At 41.9% G+C, this 15,090-nt stretch overlaps 1 protein-coding gene and 1 long non-coding RNA gene across 2 annotated transcripts; one reads left to right on the forward strand and one right to left on the reverse strand.

The window, feature by feature from the left end:
* The first annotated feature begins 247 nt into the window (after positions 1–247).
* LOC130144504 (uncharacterized) lies at positions 248–5,321 on the forward strand. The gene is made up of 2 exons (XR_008820150.1): positions 248–719; positions 869–5,321. It is a non-coding gene; the product is annotated as an uncharacterized LOC130144504 (long non-coding RNA).
* On the reverse strand, positions 4,686–14,327 carry ARGLU1 (arginine and glutamate rich 1). Its single transcript, XM_056328303.1, is given in 5 exon segments — positions 4,686–5,606; positions 6,863–6,946; positions 9,345–9,570; positions 13,704–13,840; positions 13,842–14,327. Coding segments are annotated over 5 exon segments (831 nt in total). The 5' UTR covers positions 14,061–14,327; the 3' UTR covers positions 4,686–5,441.
* Between the last annotated feature and the right edge of the window lie 763 nt (positions 14,328–15,090).

Genomic DNA, 15,090 nt, shown 5'->3' on the forward strand with positions numbered 1-15,090 from the left:
CTACTCCCCAGCATCCTGGTGATGCACGGGGAAGGTGTATAAAAATCACTTGTAAGTAAGAACCTGGAGAACAACCGGGAACTTATCTCCGAGCTCAGCCAAGCAACAAAGGTTAAGATATCTAGGGAAATGCGGGCTCGACTGCTGCTCCACTCGGGTCGCCCTTTCTGCCCGAAGGGCCGATCCCCGCGGCCGGGTCGGGGCGGCGGGCGCCTTGCGCGCCGCGGAGCAACCTGCGGGTCCGAGCGGGGCCGGGCCGGGCGGGGCGGGGGCGGGGGCGGCAGGCGGCGCTCGGAGCCCCTGGGCAGCCGCGGTGCAGCCGCACTCCCTCCCCATCCCTGTCCCCGACCCGCCGCCGCATCGGCCTCCGACTCTCCCGCCTCGCTTCCGAGGAGCAGCAGGAATCGCCTCGGACACGGAGAAAACGTGAAAGTGCGGGCTGGGGACCGGGGTTTAAAAGCCAAAAAGCTCACAGAGGTGAGGAAGTTAGCAGCGGGCTCCGGCCGCCGCAGCGGCTCTCCGGGGCTGTTTGGCAGGAGGCCCCGCAGATACTCCGGGCTGCGCGGGGAACGCGGCTCCCTGGCGGACACCTCGCAGGGGACCGGCTTCGGGGGGAGGAAACGCTGCCGCTCCCGGCCAGCGGCGCCCCGTCCCCCCGCGCCCGGGCCGCCCCGACCGGAGGACGGACGGATGGACGGATCCGCAAGCCCGGCGAGCAGGTGAGACCTGCTTTTCCCTCATCCTTCAGGGAAAAACCTGGAATCTGCCATTTGCACTGCTTAAACCTTTATTTCCTGCACCTCAGCCAGCTTGAGAGCAAAAATCGGGTTTACTGCTGAATAACTCCCTTTCGGCTTCTTTCCGACAGTGATCTGGGCAATAATTACATAGGCATTGGCTCTGATCCTGCGAAATCTGTAACAAAAAGGCACCTCGTCTGAATGGGATCAGGATCGGGCCCACAATCCCTGATTCTCTTAAACATCAGTCTGAACATCGGCAGTGAGAATACACGGGACGTGAAATATTTTAAGTGGAACAGCTTACCATCACTCAGCATTACTTGAAAATCTACCATTTTGAAAGTTGAAGAGATTATAGAATTACTGCTAAATTTAATAAAGACAAATGATGGCATGATTAACACTTACTGATTTAAGTGGATTGTTTACTGTTTATACAAACATGCTGGATACTTGAAACAGCTCCTAAAATCTCATTCACACCGTAACAATACATTTTCTGCATTTACTGTAGAGCGAGTATATATGTAGATGTTAATTTGCCTTCTCCATGTCTGTTTTATAACCGCAATCTTGGTTAACCATAGCTTCTTTAGAAAATGAGCTTGGTTGTTCCTAAATACAGCCACAGAATTCAAGCAGCCTTGTAATAAAAATCAGAAAAGAAGTGGGAACGTCCTAACCATACATTTTACTTCTCTGTTTATGACTTATTTTTACACTGGTTCCCAGTATTACCCTGAGAAAACAAAAATCTTACATTATGTTGTGGTCTGCGATGAGATATGTGGTGTGGGAAACAAGACCAGGGATCAAACTTCTATATGACCAGCCTTTTCTAAGGGTTTACGTCCCCTTGTGCAGCAGAGCTGACCAGGTTGTTCCCTGTGGAAATGTCAACAGAGGCTCAGCACTCTTCAGCTGGCTAACAGAACAGTGCGTTGGGAAGAGGGGGATAACCCAGAACACACGCATTTGGTAGTACTAGCATGAAAACGGAACAGAGATGTGCAAAAGCTATGGTGCAGCTCCAGCCGGACAGGCCTGTTGGTCTGAAACTGCACCAGCCTGGGCACTTTGACCAGGTTCTCCTGTCTTGGAATGAGCCGTAGGCAGACAGGCAGCTCCACAGTTCTCTCCTGAAATGTTACCTCTGTAACGCAAACTGAAAAGTGTTTATCAACCTGATTTTCATGTGAGCTTGCACTGAGCCGAGACCCTGCGGTCACAGCGCTCATCCTTCTTCTCCTGCTTGCCAAAGGGATGACACATCCCCAAATACTCTGAAGATGTTTGAGACACCTCACACAGTGAGTGAATCACAACCAACACCTTCAGTATACATGCAAAAAATGGCACAGAAGCTCAAAAGGATCGTAAGAGGGCATGTTAGTAGCACTGGAAAGAGGAGTTTATAATCTTTGGGTCAGCAAGGGCAATAGGCATGGTGAGGTGTATGAGGCGACACAAAGCTTAAGAGAACAGAGACAATGAAGATCCTTCTTTTTCAAGACAAGATAGGAGCGGATGAAGTAGTGATACTTCAGTAAGGTAATACTGACATATCCGCCTGTACGTAGGTATGCAGTTGCTTGGCAGCTTAGACATCTTCGCCAACCTAATCGTCTCTGCTTTGCTAAGCTTCAAGGACACCAGCTCTCCAGCACATTTCACAGCAGTCAGCTTTCTGCTTGTGCTTGGACAAATGATGATAGCAAACATGGGAAGTTCAAAGGGCGGTTTAACAAATCTCCAAAGTAACAGCACACTGCTAGGATTCTGCTGCACTCCCACTCTCTCCTGCCTCTGCTGGATAGATGCATTGTTCAGCATTAGAACAATTCTCCAGGACATTTATGAACAGGGTTTGGGAAAACTAAGATCTCTTCTGTCATCATGTAAGGGAAATGAATGCTGTGCAAGATAGGTGGTAACAAAAAATGCCTCCTGGGGGCAGGGGGAAGGGGGAAGAAAAAAACCCCCACCTCCTTGCAAAAAGCCAGAACAAACCAAAAAACTGCCTAACCAAAATTTGAAATTGAAACTTTTAACTATAATGGAAGAAAAATTAAACACCCAACACAATTTTTAACAGCAATTTCTCTAGGTAGGTTCATATCCTGATGCAAACTCACACACAGCTCACACTCAGTTAAATCACTATGCAAATGCTGGTCTACGTTCTAACCTACTTTGCATCAGACAGGTATCAAGTTTTAAGGGAATACAAGAATATCTTGAGCTCTTATCATCAAAAGTCAATTTACCCCCTACCCAAACTGTGTCCACCTTTATTTTCCTAGAAATCAAGCGTATCCCTGAGGCCCTCCATTTTAAAAAAGAAAACCCCAGAATAATGCAAACATGATGTCCGCCCACACCAGGTCTACGAGACCTCCCTATGAAATACAGAATGCTTTAGAACAGTAGTTTCTACCAACTGAAATTCTGCCTCAACAGAAAAATAGAAATACGTATCTGGTTTCCCTTTTTTGAGGGTTGGGGGAAAGAAACACAGGCAGCAAGTTTAGAATGGAAAAAAGGCAACCCTAACTGTGACTGGACATTTTGTCCACACAGTAGTCCTGAAGGTGTGACTGAAAATAGCCTCTCAAGTCTAAGCCTACGCAATGTTAACTGTAAGGAACAAATGCTACTAATTAGCATCAAATTAGCAGTGTAGGACAAAATGCTTTGGTACAACAGCTGCACATATGAGAACTTAAGTGTCTTGCTTCTGGAAGAGGAGAGGAAACAAAAATGCATAGGTCTGTTTTGAGTATTGACTTTTAATAGCTTGTTTCTCATAAGGGAAAAGGGGATGTTTTCTGTTTGAGAAATACAGGTATCAGTTGAGCTTTAAATACAGCCTGCTCCTGCCAACAGGTCATGTACATGATTTATTTGGCTTTGAATTTTGTTTTTATGCATTAAGCAACCTTCAACCTTCTTTTGTAATACAAGATATAGACAAATTAAGTACAGTAATAGTGTAGGTATTTTACTGTCTTCACATTTTTCTTGACATACTGGACAAAGCGATACACATCAATCTGCCCCCAAGCCCAGGTTTCATACAAAGCACGCTGAATACTGCTTTCAGTGGCACATGCAACTTGCTCCCACATTTAACTTGCCAAATCTACAGAAACAGATCCTTTGGGAACATCAGGAATGATTTCCAACTTTGCCCAGTGATATTCAAATGCTCAGACAACTACTGGTAGTTTTTGTTTTATGGTTACTACAGATGTTGCACACCAATAGGAAAAAGAAAGTTTTAGAACTGGACAAGCTATAGTAACCAGGTTTTGGTAGAAGAATTATATACCAAAAGGGGAGTTTATATATGGTTTTCAATCTGTAGTTTCTCATTTTTCAAAATAAAACCTGTATATATAAATGGATAACGTTCAAGATCTGTATATGAGTAACAGTTGCCTTCTGGATAAAACAGTGTATTTCAACAGAATCTCACTTTCTGTTTTTCACTTCAAGTATGCTAGCCAGTCCAGTTCTTTGGGAAAAAAAAAACTTCCATTTTTAAATCCTTTAGGACCCATCAGATTCATTATATGGTAATGATGTTAACTTATACAATATACTGCATTATGAGGTGAACTGGAGGGGATTAGATATTGAAGTACTGGTCCGGGTGCAGTAAGCCAAACAGCTGTTTAAGCGTGATACTACAGCTGAAATAAGTCTCTGTCAGAATAAAAACCAACATTCATGAAAACAGCAGCAGCAGCCATCAAAAACATTCACAACTGCAGGGATTTTTTTTTTTTTTTACTGTGTGTAATTTTGCATTATAAACAGGAGAAGCCACAACAGTTTAAAGCAAAATAAAAAAAAAATACCACTATAGTCTCGAATTTAACAATGTAAATTGTCACTCGGCTGTTATAGAAGTGTACTAAAAAAATTTACTTAAACATATGAATTTAAGACTTTCACTTTATTCAGCAAATTGGTTTATTTACACAATGGGGAACGCTGGTTGAATGCTGTCAATGTAATAAAAACAAATCTAACAGAGACAATACTGAACTCCCTCTATGTATTCATAGCAGGTATGACAAACTATTTCCTTACCTGTATCAGGAACATCAAGCGCAACAATGTGACAGTATCATAGGACACTGATTTAACAATAAACCACAGAGGTCCAGTAATACTATGGCAATTTACTCATGTATTTACTGACTTAAAAAAAAATAAAAATATTAAAAGTCAGCAATACCCAGTATAAAGTTCTGTCAATTATCAGAGTCAAACTCTGATGAGTAGGTCAGTAAAACCTTATCAGATCATCCACAATTCACAAAGTGACCTGATCTGCTTCAGACCACTACCACAGAAAGAAAATTGATGAGAACAGATTACCCTCTAAAAGGCAACAATGATCTGATAAGGGTTTAACTTAATGGAAGTTTTAAAAAAAAAAATATTTAAGAATTGCAGAGCACAGCCCCTATTAGAACAAGCTAACTTTCCAGACTTTCAAAAGACAAAAAAAAAAACAAAACCAAAAAAAGAGAGGGGAAAAAAATAAAAGAGGAAAAAAACCAAAAAGAACAAAAAAAACCCAAACCAACCAACACTTCAACATGAAGCTACCATACAAAGTTTTTTTTTGTTTTCCTTTTTTGTTGGGTTTTTTGTTTGTTTCTTTTAAGAGTTCAGAGTTGCAATTTAATCCTGGCTTTTTAGTGAGAAGGACAGTTTTGGCCTAGACTTTCCTTTGCCCAGGATCATTTTTTGCTCTTCTTTTTGCTGACGTTGTCTCTCTTGTTCTAGTTTCATCCTCTCCTCATGAATCTTTCTTTGTTCTTCAACAATTTTCAATTGTTCTTCAGCCTATACATGAAAATGGTAGAATTTAGGCCAGCATATTTTGTAGTCATAAAAGCCACTTACAAGTCCATATTAATGTCCAAACAGGTCCAGTCCTGCACAGGTATGTAAGCAGTTCTACCCGAGCTAGATGCCATAGCTGGTTTCAGTGAAACTATTTATAAAATGGCTACTTGAATGGAGTTTAGGAGAAACACTGAAAACTGTCTACAGCTAATGTATTGAAATCTTGAGTGCTTACTTGCAATGTTTTTCAGCATTACCTAGCAAACAACATATTACATTTTAATTAAAGAAGTCAGTGTACATATAGAGATATTCCCCCGACACCTGCCATGTGTCAGATGAAAGCACAATACAGTGAAGTAACAGACCGCCAAACAGGTCTCCCCACTCCAAAACCCATCTAAAACTCCCTCCTAATTCAGAACAATCTTTACTTGATCTTGAGTAAGTCAATCCTTACACTGACTTATGGTTCTTACAGCTCTTCCAGTGGTCTTACAAGGTGCTTATTTTGTTCATTATGTCAGTTAATATTTTAAATTTTCTATTTGTCTTATTTCCACCATAGGGGGTTGAGAAAAGGGTAAACCAGGAAGAGATCTAAAGCAGATATAGTTCAAGCAGTTTTAAGAAGCATCATCTTTACCTGAAAAACGTGCAACTACTTGGGTAACTGAAACCGGTAAGAGTTAATTGGGATTTAGAATAAGCTTAGTTTGGCTTATCATTAATGATTAGAATCAGCTAAAACATATTGAAAGTTCTCATGAGGCCGGCACCTGCTTAAATAGGCTTGGAGACCAACGTAAGCTAGACCTTCATAACATAGACATCTTAAGCTTATGCTGAAAATTCCTTTCAACACTTGTAAATCAACATTATACTATTCTCAAATCCAGTTTGTACTTGTCCTGCTCAACAAAACAGTTAGTCACTTCTGTTCTAGAAGCTGAACAAGTTTGCAAACTTACTTCAACCTTCCCTGTGAGATATAGTTAAAAACGTATTTTTAAAATTCTGAAGGCAGTTTTCTTCCCCTGAACTAACTACACTTGAACTAGTTTTTTAGACTAGTATTACGGCTAAGGATCTGGTCTCCTATGGTCAAGGGAAGGAAAGCAACGCTACTGACATAACTGGCAATGGTAAGTTAAAATCTAGAAAGGGGTCCATCTGTTTATTTTAATTATGTTGCAAATCAGGCAGAGGGACCTGTATTCCCCTACAGAACAGTTAACTACATCTCCACATACCAGTTTAGCTTGTGCTTCTGCAATTTTTCGATTATTCTCTTCTAGTATTCGCTCTAGTTCCTCACGCTTTGCACGCTCTTCTTCCTAAAGGGGAGGACAGGGCAAGATGTTAGTAAAGTAAAACATCCCTTTCTGTATGTTCACTAATCTTTCTCAGAATTCTTTTGTGAACTGACTTAAAGTGGTAGCTTTACAGCCACCTATTTTGTCTCACAACGGTAAATTGTGCAGCCACTAAAACTGGTTTCTAGTACTCAATTTAAATCATCCCGCCCAGTCCAAACAGCAACCAACTAAACCCTCCCTAATCACAGAATCCTGACAATTTATTACTAGAATTTTATTATCACACAAATCAACAAGGACAACTACGAAAACTGGATAGTATTTACCAAATTAAAAAGTAATATAGAAAATATAAATAAAGTGAATAGTTTGTCTCACCAATTAAGTATACCTACGTATTCTTTACCTATACTCCTTTAATCAGCATTAAAAGTTGAATATTTACTGTCTTGTCCAGTGTCCTGCAGAGTGTGCTCCTCGGCTGCCATACGCGCCAGCTTCCTCTTTAAAATGATTTGTACTGTTAGCTTGGCAATACCTGCATCAGCAGCTCAACCATTTATAAAGAAACAACATACAAGGAAGGCTGAGCTGAGGAATGCAGATGTTTATGATAAGAAGGAACAAAAATATGTAAATCATTCCTAAGGCAAACAATTAATAAGAAAAATACATTTACTGTTAGTGAAAAATACAAATGGTAATCCATACTTCATGGAGCTATGGGCTTCTTTCATGGGGAGAATGGACTAAACATTCAGTATTTTGACAATTTTAAGACAGCTGAAACTGTCATTTGCAGTCTGAACTTGAAATTCAGGAGTCCAGGGAAGGCAAGATCAGGAAATAAAGCCTTGTAATTCTTGTTTTCTTGGTGAATTTTATGGAACTTTGTTATGCAACTCATAAATATGAAGACTGCGTGAAAGTTTTTTGAGGTTTTTCAGTTCACATAATATATATCCCAATTATTTTAATATTTGGAAGATTTAAAGTTAGCCAGAGATTGTGTCTGTGTAAGAAAAAAAAGTTAATACGAACAAAGCAAGCATACGAAGAGAAAACTTCTTACTATGACTAGTAACCAGCTACTAGCTAGCACACCTCACTCCAGGCATGGAAGTTTATTCTGCATTATAAAAAACTGATGGGACTTCTCCACATCACACTGACAATAGGGAAAAAAAAAAAAAAAAAAAAAGTCATCCATCTGATCAAATGAGAACCTCTATATATGAAATGTACGCTGACTACAGACATCTAAATTCAACTTAAGTTCTTTCACGGTAAGGTTTGAATTTGTAAAACAAGTGTAATTTAATACTCTTAATATTTGTTGTAACTCACTGTTCCGGTTTTGGGGTTTTTTTTGTCTTTTTTTTTTTTTTAAAGATGCTATGTTACAGACAAGTCATGTTTAGTATGGAGGAGAAAGCTTCATTGCTACTGTCTTTCCTTTTGTAAGCCAATCAAAATAGTAATTTAAAATAAATTATGTAGGAGGTACAGACTGAAAAAGGCATTTGAGACTTATGATTATTTAGCAGAAATTTCCATTACAGTTTAAAGTCTGTCTTGAAATTTCTGGATCCTGGAATGATTGGTGCAGGCAGGCATCAAAGCCTTTAGTAGCAAGTTACTGTCTCACAGAAAGACATTTTCAGCTTCTGCTCCAGCTGCTGATGAAAAAAAAAACCAAAAAAACCAAAACCAAACAAACAAAAAAAACCAAAAACAAACAAAAAAAAAAACAACCCCAAGTCACATGTTCAGCTTGACTTCAGACAAGGGCAACCTGCTCTTTTATAACTTCTAGAGAAAAAAAAGGAGTTGTTAGTAGTTATTAAAAATGGATATCATGATTTGGACATAGATCCTTCGTGAAGACATGGATGGGCTTATGCTCGAAGTCCCAGAATTAGTCCAATGTATGCTCAAGGAAAATGTTCATTTTAAACAAAGAGTTAAGACACCTATTTGTTAGACAGGTACTGCAGCTCACTGCTGGACCCTGCTTTTTGCCTGACTGAAGGCAAAAGCCTCTTACAGTCTAGGTAAACAAAATGAAACAAATGAAGGATACATAATTACAGATTTTCAATACCCTTCCCCAAAAATGAAAGGACCGCTGATAAATCCTGCAGCCATGGCAAAAGTTTCAAACAATTCTGAAATATGTAGGTCAGTTCCATTAAAAATCAAGTATCCTTGTTCAGGTTTTAGGAGAATAACTGTTTAAGTATCAGTGAGCTCCTCTGAATAGGCTAGAAATTAAGTTTCGCAGCAATGCAAGTTTATACGAGAAGGGAATTAGATTTGCTGTATTCCATCTCTTTCTGAACCGAACAGGAGGCACAAACCGACACTGAAAGTTTTGCCATGGACTGTCTCTACTTTCCAAACGACCGAGCGTTACCTCTCTGGCTTTTTGTGCTGCAAGTTCAGCTTGTCGCTGTCGCTCGAGTTCTTCGAGCAACTGTTTTTCCATGATGCGCTTAGCCTCCTCCACCCTGCGGAGAACCTCTCGCTCAATCTCATCCTTCCTTTTCTCCAACTCTTCTTCTACACGTTTAGCCACAAGCTCTTCCACTCTTCGAGCAGTTTCTTCCTCTATGAGTTTCTCTTCAATTTCTTGTTGACGACTACAAAATGCAAACACAAGGATTACTTTTCTATCAACAATGAATGCACTGAAACAAACTCTTTCAAGTACACAGCAGCAGCCACGCTACTGAATCACTTTTAATATTTTATACCTTATACACACAGATCATATATATTTAAAGAATGTTTTGCCCTACATTTAAAGAAAGTGAATATTCAGGCAATCGGTGTTCCCAGTGCAGGGAACCCATTCAGACCATACCATATTTAGCATCTCTCCACATCTCAAGGGACTAAGTTTAAGGAGACAGCTTATCATACTACTTCTTGATCTTTTCTTTTCTTTTTTTTTTTCTTTTTTTTTGGGGGGGGGGGGGGGGGGGGGCGGGGGGGAGCGAGGGGGGAGAAAAAAGTTAAAAAAAAAGAAGAAAAAAAAATAATACCACACCAAACTTTGGCTATCCTTTACCCTTCAGGAATTTAAATGGTCTCATTTTTAGGCTGTATGTAGCAATAATCTCTTGTAAAATCTTGTCCTAAAGCCCTCACCTCAAAGGCATCAAACTAATCTCTAATAACTAAAATAGAAGACAGAAGTAGTAACATATGTAATTTGAAAATTTTAACAAGAATTCCAGGTGTTGTATCTCTAATCTAGTTATCCAATCATTTCCCTTATCAAATTTTAAGTACCTCACCTGTCCTTAACCTCTTAATTGCAGCACTCTGTTGCTACTGTAATTATCCAAGAAAGATAAAATATACCAATACCAAGCACTAACCAAATCCCTGTAAACTTCACAGTTTTTCATGATCTGAATTTTGGAAATACTTTCAAATGTCATCTTGTCTTTATTTTTATTTAGCAGCAGGATTATCACTTAACCTGATCATTGTTTTAAGTTTTCACTAAAAAGGATACAAAAAGATTAGGTCAATTTGCAGGTTTATTACCAAATCAGAAAAAAATCTTTCAGGTAGTAACTGCTAGTACAAATGGCAACTGGATATCCAAAGACCAATAAAAGTAAATATTGTATAGCTATTTTTCATATAGTACTATTTATACAGAATTATTGTGGGCTTTGGGAAGAAGATTGTTCTTTTTAACCTTGAAACTGAACTTTCATTTTAAGTATTCTGTGAAGTACAGAACAGTCTTAAAAACTTATCTTCTGGCCCGTCAGCCTCAGAAACCAGGATTTAGAATAACAACTACTGTTGTAACATCTTAATATCCTGTCATTTTCATAATTTTTCCATTTTCCTACCTTATTTATATTGAGAGACATAAACCTAACTAATTTAAAAAGAAAAAAAAATGTTACGGGATTTATTAACATTTTGATTTCCCAGTGTATAATGTGCACATATGCAATAGGAAGATAATGAAATATGGATTACTAATCTAGATAAACATGTGAAATATTGAGGTGAAAAAGCTTCCAGTTTCCATTGTACATGTATCCTCTTTTCAAAAGTGTACTGAACCTAACGGACAGTCTATCTCCTTCAGTACAAAGTTCTGGAACCCTCAACTTACCAACTTTCAGCCCCAGAAGACAATTACCCTTCTTATGTTCCTCAAGAGATAAGAAACTTAGCTGGTAGAACATTAGGCCAGCATTCACTTTTCCTGAAGCAACACAAAATACCTTCAGGTGATTTTTTTTCAGAAAAACAAACAAACAAACCCCACCAAAATGAAAACCTAGATCACTACCACCATCCAGAAAAATGCATCAACCTTATCCTGTTACTGTGACTCTGCCATGCCACTACCTATGATCCTCTCTGGACAAATTCTTAAACATCCTTTATATACTAAATACCCTTTTATTTTTAAAGGTTTTTATTCCCTCTTCTGACTATTTATTCAGCAGCGAGTACTCTCATTGTCCTGTACTGATAAAGCTTAGTGTAGGTAAGAGGCTGTTCTACAGAAATCATTCTTCAGAAGGCTCATGTTCACATGTTTTATTCAACTATTTTAGCTTTACATCTAACATCAGGGAAATCTGGAATAAAAGTTAGCTAACTGAATTAAGATAATACATACATACAAAAATACCCCTGACACTCATGTCTGAAGTAAGTTTTCAAATATCCTCAGCAACTGACAATGTACTCAAATTAAAGCACTGTGCCTGCACATGTTTAAATCCTAACCCCAACAAATTCCATTCAAATTTAATTAAACCAAGCAAACATATTTTCACATTCACAGGCAAAGACAATATTACAAATATATATATATATATATGATGGCTTTGAGTTTATCAAGAAAATCAAATACACAGACATAAATCTCAACCATTTGTTCTGTAGTTTATATGAACCTTTTTTTTTTTTTTAAAGGGTAGGGACTTAAGACTACCCTATATATAGGTGTAAATTTACCACCCTGACCTCCAGAGAAACAGATAAATTCACTAATGTACAAGTATTTTTATTAAGCTCCATTTACTTCTGAAAGACTAATTTTATAAAATCTCCAGAAAACAAACTGCTCACATTTCAGCAGACTTCTGAGGGAAAAGAACCATTATATTCACAAGGCCTTTATAGAAAACTAGCATTATAGGAAAAAGCAGAAGTTAGGCTATGTATTAAGATTTTAACAGACATGAGAAGAAAGTCACTTTCAATATATGAATTATCCACTAGTTAATTCAGTCAACAAGAAAGTACTGCTTTCCTTCACTAACACGAGTATATGTTAACATATGTAACACAATTTACACATGACTTATTCAACTACCAGTTTTCTACTCTAACTTTTATTGCTTTTCCTTTTTGAAATTTAAAGTGTATTCTAGAAGCATCAAAATTCTATACCAAATCTTTTCTGATACTGTTTCTCCCTTAAAAAGTTTACTATTGTTGCCAATGTCACTCAAATGTCATATTCCTCCTACAGAGTCTTCATGAGTATTTTAAAATTTCAAAACCTGTATAGAAAAATTACTTACATATGAACTAAAACAGTTCTAGAATACCAAGATAAACCACTCACTGTATTCTCAAACTGTTAAGCACATTCCAGTTCTTTATCACAGATATGTATGGAACACTTCTATTAATTTAGGTACTGAATAAAATTATAAACCACAAAATTAGGATCAATGACACAAAAAGCCTTCAACATTTTCACAGGTGTCTGTGTTACTGTGAAAGTTTTTGATGACATCACTATCAAATTCTGAAGTCAGCAAAGGAGGTTATCGAGAAACAAAAATTCAAGTGACAATTTGTGGTGATCAAGCCTTCTGAACTGAAATTAGTATTTCATTAGAACAATATCGCTGAAATAAAACTCAAAGGTCCACCTGAGAATTAACAGAACTGCTTGGCTTCACACATACAAACAAGTGCTACTTCTGGATTCAGCGCTCCAAGGAGCAAGGGCAACATTCAAAGAGCAAGAATCTCTCTTATCACAAGTGTTAAAACCGTTGTTCTCTCTGCTGCATAAAGATCTCTTTCATAACTTAACAATATTGCTAAACATCTTAATGCACATCCAACATTCATTAAAACAGAATTTATCTATCTTTGTAGACTTTATAAATAACCACATTCCCCGCAATGAAAACATAAAAAAGAAAAGGCTTCAAATAAAACAAGTCACCGGATCTCACTGTCCCATTTGGCAAGAAAATAAAAAAACCCCTCAGTGTTAATATAATCGTTGCATGGTACTTCTTAAAACCCTAAGTCGAGCAATTCCAGATGCCTCCGCTCGACGCATAACCAGCTCCACGCCACGAAGGGGAGGGGCAGGCAGTGTGGCAGTGCAGCACAAAGCCACCGGGGCGCGGAGGGCCCCTGCGCAGAGCGAAGTTTACAAGCAGCGCAGGAAAGCAGCGGCGCAAGGGCTGCGAGCAGAGCGGGCGGCGAGGCAGGCAGCGTGCGGGAGGCTCGCGTCCCGAGGGGGCGGCTCCCAACGCACCTGCGGGAGCCCGGCTTTAGGAGAGGGCAGGATGGCGGGAAAACGGGCAGGAGTTAGGCCTCAGCGCCTTTACCTCAGCCGCAGGCTGCCCTTGTCTGGAGGAGGAAGGCACGGAGAGAAAGGCGCCCGGGGCACAGCATGGCTCCTTCTCTCCCCCTTCCCCTCACCCCCACCCCCCACCCCCGCCCCCCGAACCCCCAGCCCAGGCCCGGGGCTCACATTTTCCGCTGCCGCTCGAACTCTGCTTTTTTCTCCTCCTCCTCCCGCTTCTGCTTCTCGTCCAGGCTGCTGCGCTTGCTCACCGTGCGCCCGAAGATGTCGATGCGATCGGGCGGGGAGGAGGCGCGATCGCGCTCCCCGCTCCCGGTCGCGGCGGGAGGAGGGTGCCGTGTTGGAGCGGGACCGGGACCGGGACTCCCGGCGCCGGTTCCGTTTGCTCTCCCGGGACTTAGAGCGCTTCCGCGCCCGCTCCTTCTCCCGGGAGCGGGATCGCGATCGGCTCCGGTTCTTCTTGTTGTGCTTAGAGCTCTTGGTGTGCTTGGAGCGGGACGAGCTACGGCTGCGGGACCGACCCATCCCGGCAGAGGAAAGGAGAGGCCGCGCCAGCGACCGCCCGACCACCCCCGCCCCCTTCGCTAGCGGCGCTCGAGAGAGGTGCGAGGAGGCTCTACACGCATCGGCACCGCTCGGGCGGGCCCCTCGTCCTCTCCGTTTCCACCGCTTTGCGCTGCGAGCAGAAGGAGCAGGCCCCGAAAACGGGAGCAAGTCCGGACGCAGGCAAGATGGCGGCCCTAGCAGAGCGGTGACTCTCCTCTTCCGCCCCACAATGCACTGCGCAGCGTTCGAGCCGTTTGCTTCCCTCTTTCCCCCCCCCCCCCGCCCCCCCGCCTTTAGACTTTAGAGTCACACCGGAGAAGCACGAAAGCACTCGTTCATTTTCGGCAACCAATGGCAAGCGTCACTCGGAGAGGAAGCCTCATTCGGTGGCGCTTCTATTTCGCGCATGCGTACAGCGTACGTTCGGCGTGCAGCGGTTGCCGGTGGCGGAGGCGTTTAGGGGAGGTTATTTGGTCTCGGGGCGGTTCAGGGGGTCAGGATGCGGTTGTTTGGGGTCGGCTGGTAGTTGAGGACCTGCTTTGCTCGCCAGTGTCCCCAGCAGCAGTAGCGTCTTTGCCGCGCTGTAGGCACGTTTGCCGTTAGTGCAGTGTAGTGCAGTAAGGTTCGGTCGTGCTTCGGCCCAGCCGCAGTGAGGGCAGCCCCGTAGCCCCCGGTGAGGGGGACTTAGGCGGGAAAGGTAAGGGGGACTTTAGGCACTTGGAGGCCCACCTAGCCCGGAAGGTCGCTTGGGGAAGCGGCCAGGAGCGGGAAACGTGTAAGGACTAGGCCGGTGGGTGCAGTGCCGTCTGTGGGTGTTTTGTGGGCTGCCCATGTCTGTAGCAAGGGCTGCCCGCGGGAGTGCCCCGTCCGGCCGGTGCCCCGTCCGGCCGGTGCCCCGTCCGGCCGGTGCCCCGTCCGGCCGGTGCCCCGTCCGGCCGGTGCCCCTCGGCCGGTGCCCCTCGGCCGGTGCCCCTCGGCCGGTGCCCCTCGGCCGGTGCCCCTCGGCCGG

The sequence above is a fragment of the Falco biarmicus genome, chromosome 2 (genome assembly GCF_023638135.1).
Source record: "Falco biarmicus isolate bFalBia1 chromosome 2, bFalBia1.pri, whole genome shotgun sequence".
Taxonomy (NCBI): domain Eukaryota; kingdom Metazoa; phylum Chordata; class Aves; order Falconiformes; family Falconidae; genus Falco; species Falco biarmicus.